Source organism: Alligator sinensis, unplaced genomic scaffold (assembly GCF_000455745.1).
Source record: "Alligator sinensis unplaced genomic scaffold, ASM45574v1 scaffold575_1, whole genome shotgun sequence".
In the NCBI taxonomy this organism is placed as follows: Eukaryota; Metazoa; Chordata; order Crocodylia; family Alligatoridae; genus Alligator; species Alligator sinensis.
Genome location: NW_005842051.1, coordinates 1,848,913 through 1,865,994, shown reverse-complemented (window position 1 = coordinate 1,865,994; position 17,082 = coordinate 1,848,913). Strand labels below are relative to the sequence as shown.

The following is a 17,082-nucleotide window of genomic DNA, read 5'->3' as shown; positions in this document are numbered from 1 at the left end:
CATCCAGGCAGTGTGTGACCTGGTCATAGAAGGCTACAAGGTTTGTCAGGCAGGATCTACCTATTTCAACTCAGCATCGTTTCCCCTGCTGGGCCTGCACAAATGTGCTCTTTGATTATTTTCTCTAGCATTTTCCCAGGAATAGAGGAAAGACTGACTGGTCTAAAGTTACCCGACTCATCCCTTCTCCCTTTCTTGAAAATGGGCACCACATTGGCCCTTCTCCAGTCCTCAGGGACCTGGCCGGAGCACTACGAGTGCCAGCGGCTCAGCTATGACACTGGCCAATTCTTTCAGCAGCCGTGGATGGAGGTCATCCGGGCCTGCTGACTTGTACCCATCCAGCTCCTCCAGGAGCTCCTTAACTATTTCAGAACTAACCGTAGGCGGACTGGTGCCATGTGGACATCCGTCAATGATCGAGGTGGGGGAATTGGCTTGGTTAGTACTTAGAAATACTGAAGTGAAGAACTCATTGAAGAGCTCTGCTTTTTTCCCCGCATCAACCACCAACTGTCCTGATTTATCCTGCAGGGGCCCTATGTTGCTCTGAGCTTTCCTTTTGCCTGCTACATACCTGAAAAAGGGCTTTTTATTATCCTTGATTGTTGAAGCCAGTCTGAGCTGGATATATCTCCAGTCAATATATATGTGACTGGTTTCCCCCTTGGTATAAGAATTGTCAGGATAACAAATGTAATTGTGGAAAATTACTATTTCTAGCCATACATTTATACCTGTGTTAAAATTTACTGGATATTTTTCTGTTTCAGAGACTTCTTCAGGTACACCCAAATCTGGCCAGTTCCTTATCCCTCATAGCTTAGCACTGATACCAGACTTCGCTCAGCTGTGTGTAGCAGACAGGGAAAATGGAAGAATTCAGTGTTTTAGGTTAGAAACTGGAGAATTCACAAAAGAAATCAAGCACAAATCATTTGGAAGAGAATTATTTGCAGTTTCATATGTTCCAGGTAATGACTTCTCATTTTTTTCCCAATTTTGTATATCTGCTTAACAGCTTGATATAAGGATGCACTTTATTCTTTTATTAAGAAGCAGTATATCACATTACAAGTTAAATATTTGTTCCATTTCAAGACCTTGTTTAATTTGGTGGATTATTTTAGAACTATCGTATTTTATTTAAAAAGAAACAAAAAACTATCATACCATCCCCTTCTTGAGAAAAGAAGAAGAAATTAGTGTTCTTCAATGTATTATTTGTCAACAACAAGGGCAACAACCTTTTTGCTCTACTTAAGTAACTATACAATTAAAACATTGGTAAATAATTTTTAAATTGTTCATTCCAGCAATTGTTCATTAGGGAAGCAATAGGAAAGGAAAAAAGTTTCCAAATCAGGGAAATAAATGATAAATTGCTTAATGAACACCTAGAAGATCAGAGAATATAATAGTACCTGGTGGCTTTTCTGTTTTTCAAAAGTAGGTTCTGAAAAAGAGGGGGAGAAAGAGCCATTATCAGGGCCAAGTTCAGAACTGGAACTAGAGTTGAGGAATATTCAAATTGGAGCTGTACTTGAATGTCAGTCAAAGAAAATATTTCCCCTCTTGTATGAAGTCATAGGTATCTCACACGTTCTGCTACTTAGAAGTTCTCACCAGAGTAACACACGCAAGTAACACATTCTTATGTTTTTTAACAGCTTATTAAAGTTTTAAATCTGGATATATCTCCATCAGGGGGGAAGAGAGTTGTATCTAGAAATAGAAGGAGGAATAAGAAAGAAACAGAGAAGACAATAGTTAGAGGCACATAACTGAGAAGGAAGTAAGACCTTCCTTTTTTAAAATCCAGAGCAGCCAGGGAGAAGAATAAAAGTGAGAACACAGAATGGAGAAGCAGAAGAAAGAGAGAATGTGGGGAAGGAACCCCCCATTTACAAAACAGCAGCTCTTCCTGTTTGTAAAGTGTTGCCCAGGAAGAGGCAGTTCTCGTATTCAGAACTGTCAAAGTTCTAGACAAGGGTGGAGGCACCATTTGTTTTTCTTGAACACAGTAGAAAGCAAGGACATCAAATGCATAGCACTCTTTGAAGTGGCCGATCAGCCATTATAAATTTCGGCATCTGCACAGGGGGTTGGCTAAACGACCTCACACAGGATACCAAATTGTGTCTTATCCCTAATGGTCCAGACAGACGCGCCCAGTTGCTGAGGCAGCAGTGTCATGTGTTTTGTGACTTGGTTTTTATGATAAAGTTACGAAGTAGAAGACATGAAAATGAGCCTTGTTTTGTTTGCGTTGAACTGCTTATAAATGACACCAATACCACTCGCTTTTGACCTGGTTTTGAATTTTCTTTCAACTCATGTAGTCTTTTGATATCTCCTGCCCTGCTCTTCTAATTCAGTGGTGGCCAGCCTGTTTGACAGGCATGCCACAAATTAGCCCCATACCGTCCCCACATGCCACTCTGACCCCCTTTCTTTGCCTAATTGCTGCTTTGCTTCCTGTTCCTGACTCTGCCCCTGCCTGATCTCCTGCTGTACTTTGTACTTCTTACTCCATCTGCTGCTGTGCTGTCCATCTCCTCCCTGATCTGTCGTGTGCCAGACAAAGGCTGCCCATGCCACTTGTGACAACCCATACTGTAGGTCAGCCACCCCTGCCTTAATTCATTCTGAGCCTGACCATTTCAGATGCTCCACAAGAGCACTTTTCCATTAGATTACACAGCTCCCACACCTAATGACTTAAATAAATATTTTAGTGTGTCTGGAGCTCTTCTCCTTCCATGGTTGCATCTGATTCTTTCTCTGTGAGGCACTCTTTTCTTGTCCATCTTGTTAAAATTAAGCTCAGTTGTAAATGGAGGCATGTAATTTACCATCTATAAGTCATTAAAGAATATGAATTGTTTGTGTTTCAGGTGGTCTGCTATTTGCAGTTAATGGAAAGTCATACCCTGGAGACCTAGAACCTGTGCAAGGGTTTGTGATGAACTTTTCCACTGGAGAAATTATTGACACTTTTGTTCCAGTCAGAAAGGTAGAGTATTGCTCTGTAAGCAGCTGAATGTGCTGATATTGAGCTCCTTCACATATCCTGTGAATGCTAACAATCATGAGGCTGATTTTTATATTGTATTCTATTGAAATCTTTCATCTTGTTCCTTAATAGTTCCTCTGTCACCACTCACCTAATGAAACTATATGTGACATTTCCAGGTGGGAGTTGTCTGAGGTCCAACAGACTCTGCACATTAGTCTTTTTATGTTGCCATGAAAATGAGGCCTTTGGGAAAATAGGGAATGTCTAATTCTTTAATTAAAGACAGGGGTGGGCAACCTACAGCCTGGGCGCCAAAAGTGGCATGGGCAGCTTCTCTGTGTGACACACTGTAGTCTGGGAAGGGGGCACGTAGCACAGTGGCAGATAGGGCAGGGAGCAGAAAGTAGAGCGCTAGTTTGGTCAGGGAGCACAGGGCAGGTAGCAGAAAACTGCACAGCAGGTCGAATAAGAGGAATCAGAGTGGTGCTCTGGGAATTTGCAGAGCTAATTATGGCACACCTGCAAAAAAGGTTAGCACTCACTGGTTTAAAAGAAGAACTAAAGTTTTGATTTTTATATCACCATGATATACTAAAGTGTAAAAATAGTGCTTCTACTTAGGAGTATAATGTGGATATATGCCTTCTTAGCAAACACGCTGAGCTAAACTCTGCTTACTCAATATTGATCAAATTCCATAATACAAATTAAAATGAATTTCAACTATGAAGTTTTCTTGGCTTGTACTAAATCAAAGAAAGAACATCAGAAGTCCCCCATACTGTGTATCCCATATCCTGTTTGTTGAAAGCCTATTTTAAGCTGCACCAGACAAAGATGTTTTTTTTCTGGGCGTTTTTAAATTGCTGTGTCCACATTCAAAACTCTATAAATAAAAATAAATACATGGCTTGAAACCAACATTCAGAGTTTTATATAAAGCCATTTAAGGATGTCACATGATAATTAATACAACATTAGCTCTTTAAAGGGTTTTTTTCTTACTAATAATCTCAGCTGGAGAAAGACTGTGTACAATTGTGGAGGAGGTTTTATTTTTTGAGTGGATGTACATATTCATGGTAGTGTTTTCAGCCAATATTCATAATCATGTTGGCAAATTTTGCATGCTTCCATAGAGCAGTTGCTGAAAATTTGACTCTTGAGTCTGCACAATAAAGCATCTCCCCAATTTTCATAAATATTCTGCAGTGAAATAAAAAAGATGCAGTTCTTAGATGTAAGAATATATTTTCAGGAACAGGTAGACTAGTTTATGATCCAACCCCAAATTTCTTCATAAAAAATACTATAAAACATTCTTAGAAATGAATGAATGTAAGCAAAGCATCTATCAGCATCCTGTTCCCTGAAGTAGGGTAAACAATCTGAAAAGAATTGGAGTAGTGGAGGAAAACTTGATATTTATTAATGCTTTCAGAAAACAGTTGCAGTTATACTTGCAGTTATATTTAGAAGTATAGAAAGATGCTGAGCAGACTGGAAAGTAAGCTGTATGATGAACCTTTTTGTTGGTAGTAGGTATGTTTAGTTTGGAGAAAAGTTGATTAAGGGGAAGCATGATAGCAATTTTCAAATATTTGAAAGGCTGCCATTGAGATGATGATTCTTCTCTGCCTTAGAACATGGCACAGTGGAATTTAAATAGCAACAAAGTAGATTTAGATCAAATCTCAAGAAAAAACTTCTGAAATGTTACAAGAGTAAGAAGGTGGAATAAGCTGCCTCGAGAAGCTGTGAAATCTTCACTGGAGGTTCAAGAAAAGGCTGGAGTTGCCTCTCTGTAGGATGCTTTAGGAACAGAAAATCTGGTATCTGTGAATTAGTAGATCCTCAAGGTCCATTCCAGTTCTATGATACTTTCTTTCCTTCTGCATCATTCTCTATTCCATTCAGGACGTTAGAATAACTTCCGCAGCAAGTGATTGTCTCTCACTTTGTTTTTTCTCAGTGCATAGCAGACCGTTGTTGTAATCCTGTGTTTGAGGATGTATTGCTCATGTCTGAAAAAGTAAATAAGCTTTAAGAACTACCTGGGCCCAGTTCACTCTTTCATTTGGGCCTCCTGTCTCTGCATCATAAACAACAAAGCTTGAAGAAGACAACTTATGCTTTGTTTCTAAGTAAGAAGCTGGTCTTAGATAGAGTTTAGATTTTGTAATTCTGACTCCGGTTTGAAAGAGAAGGACCCCAAGTTAGTCTGTAAGATAAATGGTGCACCTTATCCAGTGGGCAATTAATTGTTCTAGACATGGAAATTAATTTGAAAGATAACTGGAAAAAGAGCCAAATGCAAGAACAACATCTGTTTGTGGTATCTTGCACTATTTTCAGCGTTGTCCATAGTTCCTTGGTACAAGACTTCCGAAACTCTCCTAGCTCTTAAGAGGTGTTGATGCTAGAGGACTGTAACGGTGGGGGTGGAAATAGAGCACAAAACAGGTTACCTACTGGGAACTTTTTCAAAGAGTTATCTTCAAAGGGGGGAAAAATATGTAACTTTCCTTTTTCCTTTAAGTAAACTAATTTTAAATTGTACCAGACATAGGTATTACTCCAGAGTTTACTCAGCACACAGCAGTTTATTGCTTCTTGTGGAAGTCCCTTGTTTAACTATGTTATAGGCACAAAGAACAGAGTGTAGGCCAAGAAATTAATTTAAAGTATAAAGACAAATAGAAGAGGAGGCTGATCCCTGCAGATTAAAGGCCAAATGACCACATTTATTATTATTTTTCCACTATTTCTTCAAACTTCTTTCTTCCCCCAGGTTTTACTAAGCAGAGAGTATAATTTGTGCCATATGCTACCTATTGCTTCTGCGGCACTAACCAAGCTGCTGAACTGATTTAAATTTATACCTTAGATACTTGGACTTTTACTTCTGCATTATGCTTCTACCAATGCTTTTCCTGCAGAAAATCTGGTATATCAAAATCCTACTCTAGTTACAGGACTTTCCAACTTCGGAGTAACTAGTGGTTGCAAGCTGCATGGGTTTTAGGCTTTTTCCCCACCGTCCCTGGTCACTGTAAGTACCCCTACTGTCCTGTACTGCAAGGCACTTTATCATGCTGCAGTGTTACAAGTCCCCAGGTCACAGGCTCCCTTGGCCCTATGACCTCACTGTTCGGGGTAGAAAGCAGAAGCTGGAGAAGGGAATGGGATCCTAGAGAGCCCAGCAGCAGCAGGACAGCAATGGGGTACCTGGACCAGGGGTCAGTGGGCTGTGAGTTACCCCTTGTTAGACACCAGTTGGACAGCCCAGCTCTAGTAAATTATTTAATTCTAGGAAACCTTATGTCAGGACTCTGTCAGCATGGGCATATAGAACCTTTTTTCAATCTATTGCAAATATTAATGTGTAATTAAGGTTGTTCGTGCCAACTGATTATCTATAAGCATCTAAAATATTATTTGCCAAATAATGAAATGAATAATAGAGATTATTATGTGGTAGACAAAATTACTGTCATTATTCTTATTTCCAAATACATGGTGAACACTTTTGTGGTTCCTTTCCCTCCCCACATCACCTGTGCTTGAGAGGATTGAGGGCTCTTTTTTAGTGGTTTTTAGGAAGGCTGGTGTTTTCAGTGGTGCTAAGAAGTCATATTTATAAGGTATGTGTATGATACATCAAAAAACATGTGCCAGCGAATGGTTGATTGCTAATTCAGTAAGTCATGTATTAGGAAATGGCATGTTAAGGTTATCTATACATATTGTGGATTGCTTCATTGCACGTTGTGTATGTGGTAGAGAGGCATCTGTTTACCCCTTTTCCACCCCTCCCCTATGTGCATCTGTTGTAAATTTCTGGAAACCAGTTGACTATTTATTTAGCTATGCAGAGCTGTAATAGCCACGTTTAGTTTCTTAAACATTCACTTTAGAATACCAATGAAAACGGACTCTGCCCCAAAATATAAATAATGAATGCTCTGTGCGTTGTATCATATATAATTTAAGCATTCTCAAAGCGATGACAATAACTACGATCCCTGGAGGAATGACTTCAAGAAGGTTCAGTTCCTACCCCTTCTCTTTTGTTAACTCCAGGCACCTGGATCAGTTGCAGCTTGCATTATATGAGGACTGAGGCTCAAATTTATTTTCCTTTGTGATCTAACTGCATTTTCTTGTATAGTCATTCAGCTGTGATTTGTGGTTGTTTATATTGACAGAACTTTGAGATGCCACATGATATTGTTGCTTCAGAAGATAAAACAGTATATGTTGGAGATGCTCATGCCAGAACAGTATGGAAGTTCGTATCTTCAGAAAGTATGTTTCTTCTTTTTATTTGCTGTCTTAAAGACCCTTCCCATAACCATATTCTCAGTGAAAGTATCCTCTGGCTGTTTTTTTTCAGGTTCCACTTTCACATCCTACTGCTTTTGTGTAAGCAACATGCAGCAAAAAATTGGTTGGTCTTTGTGTCAGCCAAACTGACTGTTGTTGACATGCTAATGGTTTTGTCTGACTATCTAAATCTTTGCATTCTCAGTTTTTCTTACAAAACCAGTGATCTATATTGTTGTATTGCTTGTGTGCATCTAACTGAATGTATAAGTATACTTCAGTGTGTTGTTTGCCGAAAGTCCTGTTTTCCTTAGAAGCTGTTACGTGGAAACTATCTGTGGCTGAAATAGAGTGATAATCCAAAATAAAGTCCCTCTTAATTCCATGGGGAATCTATCAGTTTACCAGATCAATTAATTTACTGCTGTATTTCTGTTAACTAGGAAAACTCCCCAGTTCACTATATTCTTCTAACCCCCAAACTAAGCAGCTTGTTTTTAAGGTGAAGCATCTAAGATGTCATAGATTTCATAGACATTAGGGCTGGAAGGGACCTCGGAAGATCATCGAGTCCAGCCCCCTGCCCCAGGGGCAGGAAGTCAGTTAGGGTCAAAGGGTCCCAGCAAGATAAGCGTCCAAACATTTCTTGAAAGAATCCAAAGTAGGTGCTTGAACCATCTCTGGAGAGTCTATTCCAGGCCTTGGGGGCTCGAATATTCAAGACATTCAACTTAGTGAGCTTCAGGGGAAAAAAATAGATATTTTATAGAAACAACAATAAGATCTACAGATGCCTTACATAGGATATTAAATGCATGAAGAATATGAAACCTCATGTTTCAGGGCATTAGCCAACTGCTGTCTGCCATTAAAATAAACTTGTTATCTAAGCTAGTTATTCCATAGTTGGCTGTTTGTTTTTCATGCACCTTCCTCTGGAGCATCTGGTACTAGCAGATCAGGTACCAGACCAGGTTTACCACTGTTCTGATTGGATACTGTTGTTCCAATGTTCCAAACAGGACACACCTCTACACTTTCATTCATAAGAAAATGAAAAAGTAAAGGTTTATGAAAACTCACCACTAAATAGTTCACTCACAATTTCGCTGTTTTATGAAGTGAGGACTTTGATGTCTATTTTAATATCAAATGTTAACTATAAAAAGACAGTAGCTAGCTAGTTCTGAGCGTACTGAAGACAGTTGGTAGTATTGCTGAACTGGCCTTCCCTTTCCAGTCTAAGGTCATAGGCTAGTGCAGTAACTGTTGACTCTGTTCTTCTTTTTTTCTAAAGAATACTAAAAAAATCGAAACCATTTCCCCCCCCCCCCAGAATAGGCCTTTTAGATGGGATGACACATCTACTGTTAAGTGACTTGCCTTTGCATTGTATAGTATCTTTTAATTCAAGAAGTTTACAAAGTGCATTTCAGACTATGTATAGGAATTCCTTTACCCACTATTGATGTACAGCTATGCAGTGGCGAACCAACAGCAGGGCGAGGTGGGCAGGAGGGGGCCCCTAGGCACCAGCCGGGCCCTTCAGAGTTGTTATCAAGCAATGTGACTTTAAGTATTGCTACAGGAAGGCCTGGGGGGGATGGGGGCTGCAAATGCAAGCACTGGCCCTCCGGGCGCTGGAGACCCATGGTATGTGACTGCAGCTGTGTCTAAGGTAGAAGGGTTTATATTGTACAACAGGCACTACAGGTTATATTGCACTACAGTTCAGGACAGGATGTGAAGTATGTCCCTACTTGAAAATGCAGATGTCACTTGGTGAGAGAAAATATAATTGCCCATCTTGGAATTTGGGAAAGATGCTAGCTTTAGTACTGCTGCTCTTAGGAAAAGTGCTATTTGATTCTAATAGGTGGGCCTTGGCTAATCTATTACACATGAAAAAAAAAAAGACCTCACTGCTAGGAATACAATGTCCTGTGCAGGAGGAGGAACAAAGTTTGAGTGTTAACTCACAGCAGAATTAACATAATGGATGATAGCATATCTACTGTATCCTCAATACTACTTCTCCAGTGCCTAAAGTTTTTTTCCTTGACAGCCTCCAATTTTGTTGTTACTAGGTAATTCCAGCAATACTAAATGTCAGGAATTTGTATTGGGGCCTCCAAAACAACTTTGTTGCGTAGGATTTAGTTGTCATTGCAACCTGTGAGTCAAGCTCATGGTTTCATAGGGTTTTCTGATCAGGGGATTGTTCTGAAACAGTCTTGGTGAAGCTCAAATGCAAATGTGATTATTTACTTTAGGATTGTAAAGTAAAGCTAACAAGAAAATGTCATCAAAGGCTTTCTAAAATGTCAGTTGGTCTGAAGAGCAATTTTGTGTTACAGAAATGGAACATCGATCAGTTAAAAAGGCTGGTATCAAGGTTCAGGAAATAAAAGGTTAGTCTGATTCCTTATGGGAATGGGCAAAACAAAAGTTTTCAGCTAGACTCTTTTTTTTCGCCTTGCAAATGTGCTTGCCAAAAATATCAAAGGAAAAATGTTAATTAGTCTCCCTTTGGTTGTCATTTCCTACAGCGCAGAGTTACAATGAGCTGGCAGGGGGAAGGGATAGAAGGTGGCCTGTGCTCTGCTTTATCTGGTAGACTCAGCTCCATGAGAGAGGAAACACTCCAATTTCAGTGACAAGTGTGTCCTGGAGATTGAAATGAAGGTTCACCCAGGGGACTATTCTACATGACCCTCTGGTATCCACAGATTAGTGTCTGTGTCCATTCCATTAGATGCAGCAATAACTATGGTATACAGGTGTCCTAGTTATCTAGTGAAAAAGTCATACATTCAAAATGGCTGTTGTTTTCATTTTCTTATTTGTGTAGAAGTCACATTGGCAGTCTGGGTATACTGTATGGTATAAAAAACTTCTCAATTTGATCAAAGTTGTTCTCCCAGATTTACTTTTTCCTTTTCCAAAAGATCAGTGAAAATAAGGATAAAATGAGAGAAAAGAATCAGAAGAATATAGGGATTTTAATATAGACAGATAAGGAGAAGTGTACAGCACAAGGTTGAAAGAGGTAGCATAAGTTAACATAGATGAAAAGGACTTATTTTAAAACATTATAATACTCTATTCTACAAGTCTCTTATACAAAAGAGGAAATGATATTTCCCTTGCAGAAAAAAGCACATGGTTATTGAGTGATCCTAGTGGATTGTAGCTACAGTGTTCTTATTTATTTTTGTTCAGTTGAATTCAGAGCAACTGCCCTTGGCTTCAGGCACGTAGACATATATGGAAGTAAGCCAAAAGATCAAAAAACTTAAATATAATCTTAAAATAAAGTACGCTGCTCATATGAGATATTCCACTTCTTGCTACCAAAATCACCACGATATCAAACAGTTTTTCCCAAAGCTTTCAAGGGGAGAAAAAGGGGCCTAATAGCATTTGCGCATAACCACTTTGGGCTCTTGCAGACCATTCTGGGAAACACATTATGGTGCAGAGAATCCTTTAGGAAAACTCCTTTCTGTTTATCATCACCGTTCATTGAAACAAAACTGTTTAGATTAGAATAAGTCAACAGCATCTCATGGATACTAAAGGAGTCGTTAAATAATTACCTGCTAAACTATTTAGGACCACATATGTGAAAACAGACAGTATAAGCTCCACCTGAAAGTGAATAGTATCCAGTGATGTGATGCACTTTGTGTCATTCTTTCCATAATAAATGGACAGATGTGTTTTGCATTAGCTACTTGCTCCTGTTAGAGATATCAGAGTGGAGAATACAGCTGCTATTATGATAGCCGAGTGAAGACGATGTATTGCTGCCAGCATCAGAAGGATTATGCTAGATGGCAGATGGAAGACAGTGCTGTTGGTCATAACAACTGTCTGAGTAACCAAAGAACTAACAGAATCCCATAGTTCTTTGCTGTCATGTCACACTTTAAACGTGAAGGCCCAGTGGTTAATGAAATGTGAAGAAAACATTCCACAAAACACATTGTAATGTCATAAATGTGCATATGAATATTGCAGTGTGTGTATATGTTCATACTGACATGCTATTAAATTTGATATAATTTCATGTGTGATTTTTAGTTGAGCTGTTTTTCACAAAATACTGAAAACCTCACAGGCTGCTGCAATTTGTTTTGAAGTTAAAAGTTTTTACTAATTTAAAACGCGGCATACAAAAATTCTTGCAAAACTTTGAACACGAACAAGATGTAAGTTCATTAGGAGCCTTTGCAAAATAGATGCAGTCCTAGAATCTTTGGACAAAAGCACCTAAGTGGCTAGGAAGCTTACAGTCTCATTGGTTTTTACTGGGACTTAAGCACCTTTGAAAATTAATGCTGTAGGGCACTGTACGGATTTTACAGGAAAGAAGCAACTAAAGAAACAGTAAGTTTTTTCCGGATGTTACTGTTGTCTGCACAGGGCATACAGTGTGAATTAAAAACAAGCAGGAATCTTATCAGAGGATAAGGCACAACGCCGCATTTTTTGGAACATAAAACATGAAACATGAAAAGAATAAAGAAGAGTAAGGTTATCTGCTTCACTCATTCCCATGCGTATTCATTCATTCATACGAAAGAAACAAACACACATACAGATAGACAGTCCTGCAAAGGTTAAGGTGTTACCAAGTTCCAAAGTCACTTGGGTCAGTCTGGTAGCCAGCCAGACTGCCCATAAGGGCTGGAGTCAGGTCTTGTTGGACATGTCCAAAACTCCTTCTTGCAGGTGGAAAGACCCAAAGCCTTGTCTTTGTGTTCATTCTTTATAGTGAGAGCTGTCCGTACAAGCGTATGGATTCCACTGAGTCAGCACAAAGGTCATCCTCCTTGTCCCGTTGGCAGGCTGGGATTGGTAGGGTGTGATCTTCTGGCTTTGCAGTCTGCAGTCTTCACGGGGGTCGTTGCTTGCAGTCTTCAGCCATCAGGGTGAAGGCATGATTTAGTAGTTGGTAATCCTTAACTGCTGACTCGACATTGCTGCAACCTTTAACCATTAAACCACAGAAGGCTATTTTCACCTGCTGCAAGAGGACTGTCTTTCTTCACGTTGTCACATACATACACCATTCATTCTTTCTTTACCTCTTTTTAAACATACCACAGACCTTACATAAGCATTTTCCTTGTATCAAATTTAAGTTCTAAAATCATGAGACCAATAAGTCAAATATATCTAAAATTATGAGACCAATAGTTCAAATATATTTATGCTAATAGGAATAGGAAATGTAAAATAGATGGTTAATTCCAGAACAATAATGATTGATTAAAATATTATAAAAAGTAAATCATAACAAGATTAACTTTATCTTAATGGCTAAATATTTCATTATATAAAAATAACAATATAAGCACTCAAAGCAATTATAGTTACTGCAAGACTACATTATGAAATTCAGAATTTTAAGAGAATTGAGTCTATTAGTTAAACTTAAGCAGAGAGAGCGTTCCAAAAAATATATTTTTTTTACTCTGTGTGTATAGTTTCACTCTGTTCCCTGTAACAGACACTCCCACCAACTCTCCTCTCATCTTGTTCTTTTGGGCTCTTTCTTTGTGTGTTCACTGGACTCTAAGTGATGGCATGTAGCATGACTTACCATGTGTAGACTTCACTGTCGACGTTTCTTGGCCAAACTGGAGCATGGAGAGAGAGAGGAATTATTAATTCTATAAAATTTTTAATTCCTTATCCTTGAATTTCTGGTTTGTCTTCTACAGGGATATCTCTCTGAAAAATTACATAAATACTAATCCAAATGAAAACAAAATGTATTAGGAATAAGAAAAGAGTGGAACTAATAAAATATATTTTTCAAGTATCATGATGTACTTATGTGCTAAGCTAGAAACTAGAAATCAGTCCACTGGTCAAAATGGCTGCTGCACTGCCTTCCCCAAACCCAGCAGTCTGGGCACTTATACACATGCATTGAGGCTGCTCTGACATGCCGGAGCAGACTTGATTAATTGAGTCTGCTGGAGCGTGGCAATTACCACACTCCAGCAGACTCCAGCGTCACATGCATCAGCGTCCCCGCACTGAAAAATGGCAGCAGGGGCACTTTAACTAAAGCTTGTTCGGTGACCTTGAATTAAAGCACCCCCACCACCATTTTTCAGCACGGGGACTCTGATACACATGACGCTCCAGGCACTTCAATTAAAGTGCTCCCCCTCTCCCTCCTCATCACAGAGCATATGTATAAATGCCCTCTAAATCCAAGTGAGCGTGCCATAGACGGTTGGCTGTGAACTTGAAAAGGGATGCCTGCTTAGACATAAAATTGCAATGGCTGCAGACGTTTTTTGTGTGTTTGGAGGTGTGGCCCATGCAAAATAAAGGCCTGTCTTTAGTGTTCTGTTACCTTGAAGTATAATAAAATGTTATCCTGACTTCTGCCATGTGTTTGCAGGCGTATCTATCTCTATCTCAGGTTCTTTAAATCAAGCTAGCTAGCTTGTCACAGGGTGCTGGTTGAATTTTGAGTTTTTCTGACGCTAGTACTGCCAATTAATCCTGTGGGGACTCCTGATATTCCAGTCACCTGATTATTGTTTAGCCTCTTGCGGTAGGCTAAGTCAAGAGGAGTTGGTTCAAGCGTAGAAGACTTAACCAAACATTGCAGCAAAAATAAATCCCAATAGGTTCTAGTTGCTCACTTCAGAGTGGAGTGGAGTATTTCATGCTAGGACCTTGTAGTCTTTGGCTGCCTTATTTCCACATTAAACATGAAGGGATAGCATAGTAATTTTATCAAACTCTATCAGACTTGACTTGATGACATACCCTTGCTTTAAAGTACTGTGTATGTGTGGTGCTTTACTGGAGAATCCAGTAAACATTACCAGTCTTATAAACTTTATAATTAAAATCCCTTGTTTTTGAAACCGTATTGTTCTACCTAGGATTTTGGGACATGCCCTTTCTTGGTAACTATAATCTACCAGTAATTTTAACCATCTCCTTTTGTTTCATCTTTTTCTGTGGTTGTACAGGAAAATGGAAATGAGCATATGGAATCACTTCATGTGGTGACTATACCAATGCAAAACACAGCACATGCAGTACAATTAAAGTGTATCTCAAAAGGTGTGAGCACCCCCCTGACCAGACTAAAATAAAATCCATCCGTATTCAGAGAGGGGGGGGGGTGTTCAAATTCATTACATTTCTTGGAGAGGAGCAATACCGAGAAAAGAAAGATTGTAACTGAGAAACGACTGTTCTAAGAGTGGAATTCTGTAGGATTCCACCTTTATTCAAATACTAGAATTGTTTAGGAGAAAATCTCCCTTGGTGGTTGTCCTCTCTCCATTCCCTGCCCCCCAAGCATTATGGAAATGGAGAGAGGATTCCTCTTGTACCATCAGGCCCCTGCATGGCTCTTTAGATGGCACAAGCAAAAATAAGAAATGTGGTGTGAGTATCAGCTTATACTTTTAAGGGTTGCTTGTTACTGGAAACATCAGGTGCAGTAGCAGACTGTATTCAACAATAACTTTATGTATGTTAGTTGAAATGTTTAGATAACAAATGATTATTCTTTTCTTTTCTTAAAGAAGCAGAGACAATTGTAGAAGCCAGATTGAAAAACAACAACCCCGTATCATCGGATGCTCTGAAGAAGCAGGAAAAACAACATTTGGTCCAACAGGCTAACACTGGAGTTTCTTTTGTTCTTATTACAACACTTCTAATTATTCCTATTGTTGTTTTGTTGGCAATAGCGGTATTTATTCGGTGGAGGAAGACAATGGTGTATGGAGGTAACTATGCATAATTTTTAAATTCCAGATCAGGATTTTCATATTCAAATAAATCATTAAAGAACAAGGAACAAAAGTATGCAGAGAGGCTACATTTAACCACTTGTACAGATAGCAAGATACTGCATCCAATCTAATTCTGGCATGCACAAGTGAATGCATCTTTAACTGCTTTTATTTTATCTATCCAACCCATGAATCGTCCTTGTAATTGCAGTCTGAATAAAACCTGGTTCTGAAAGCCCAGACATATAATTCCAACATTTTATTATTTTGTTTTAGTCAAGTCCTTTATTTTAAAATTCAATGCAGAGCTTGCTTTTCACCGTGGGAGTTTTTTAGAATCTTTTGTTCTTCAGAATAAGTGCTATTTTTTAAGTAAGCGACAGATAAAGGTGTATGCAAAATGCAAGCAGTTAATTGTCTGAGGAAATATAAATTCCTGTTCATCTTGAGTATATTTTGTATCAAGCATTATGTGCCGTCCTCCCTTGGGAAACCAGCTGTGACATCTTTAATGAGCAGTTATAACACTAACAATGTGAAGTTTTCCCTCGGTTCATATTGTGCTCGTCTATCGTAATATGGTCTTTCTTTGAAACTATTACAATGCAGTGCCAGTTAAATGTTCTTTCCATAGGTTATTTGTATGATATATACCTTTGCCAAATTTTCATTAAAAGTACATGGAATAAAATGTACAGGGACCATGCAAATCAAAGTTCCTCCAGTATTATAAGCTAAGAAAGTAATGTGAAATACTAGAATATAGTTTGAGTAATCTGATAGTTCTTTGCAATTGATCTATGAATTCTGTGTGAAGAGTAGAAAGTGTAGCTGTTATCATGGCCCTTTTATATGTTGAGACCTGGGAGATGCAAGAGGCTTTTTTGTGGTTTGATAAAACAATCCCCAGAAGGCCAAGGCATCATAGAAAGCACCAGAGGCATAACAATGCAGCTGGGTGCCTGGAGCAGCTGCAAGATGAGGGGTCAGCAGCAAATTCTGGCTGCCATCATGCTTCCAAGTATGGCAGCATGGTTGCAGGAGCAGTGGGTTTTTTTCTGTGGACCACCCCTTCTATAAGTGAACACCCATGGCAGCTGCCCCAGTCACCTCGCTCTAGAGTTGTGCTGCTGGAAAATGATATAAAACCTCTTGGATCATTCCAGCAATCTCCCTACATCTACTGCCTGTTAATCCTTCTAGTGCCTTTTTTTAGAAAACTAATTTTTGGAAACACATGGATAAAACTGAACTTTTTAATTTTTGCCACTGGTAAAAAGAAAGCAACTTAGTTCTATGCTGTTGAACAGAGTTCAAACTGAGTTCTAAGTTTTATGCTGATTTGAGAACACACACACACGCGTGCATACACACACACGCATAATATATATGTGTGATATATGACTCTGTGCGTGTGTGTGTGAGTGATACAATGGAAAGTTTAGCCCTGGGATTGCTTCTTTTTTTTTCAGGTTTGGGATTGCAAAGTCAAGTCTCTTTTTTTTCGGTAGCTCAGGAAATTTTTAGACAAGGGAGATATTTACTAGGCCTGTGCAAAGCAGCTAGCATTCACTTTGGATTCAGATTCAGCCAATTCGAGAGACAAGTGATTCTATTGGGTGACTCAAATCACTGTCCCGAATCAATTTGGCCAAATCTGATTCAGAGATTCGGCTGCAGCTGAATTGGCCAAATCTCCAAATCAGACAGGCCCCATCCCCTGCCCACTCTCCCAGCCCCGTCAATGACTGCCCCGGCGACCCCAGTGTCCCAGCTCTTTAAAAAAAAAAAAAAAAAAAAAAGTCCTGTACTCACTGGCTGCTTCTGGGGTTGGGGGAGCAATCCCTGCTGACCCCCACTGCCCTGGGCTGCATGGGGGGCTCTGCCATGAGCCCCCAGAAGCCCTGATGGCCACTGCAGCAGCTGGCAAGTGCCGGCCTGTTTTCCTTT

The 17,082-nt window shown here is 39.3% G+C and overlaps 1 protein-coding gene across 4 annotated transcripts in view; it reads left to right on the top strand.

Moving 5' to 3' along the window:
• PAM (peptidylglycine alpha-amidating monooxygenase) overlaps positions 1–17,082 on the top strand; it is a 166,660-nt gene that overhangs the window by 146,818 nt on the left and 2,760 nt on the right. For 2 of the 4 annotated variants that reach the window (XM_006022903.2, XM_006022898.2), the window contains 5 exons: positions 774–974; positions 2,898–3,016; positions 7,228–7,327; positions 9,703–9,756; positions 14,920–15,126. In XM_006022903.2, coding sequence (XP_006022965.1) covers positions 774–974; positions 2,898–3,016; positions 7,228–7,327; positions 9,703–9,756; positions 14,920–15,126 — 681 coding nt within the window. The remainder of the gene's footprint in view (positions 1–773; positions 975–2,897; positions 3,017–7,227; positions 7,328–9,702; positions 9,757–14,919; positions 15,127–17,082) is intronic. The other 2 variants (XM_006022899.2, XM_006022900.2) reach the window with 2 other exon arrangements.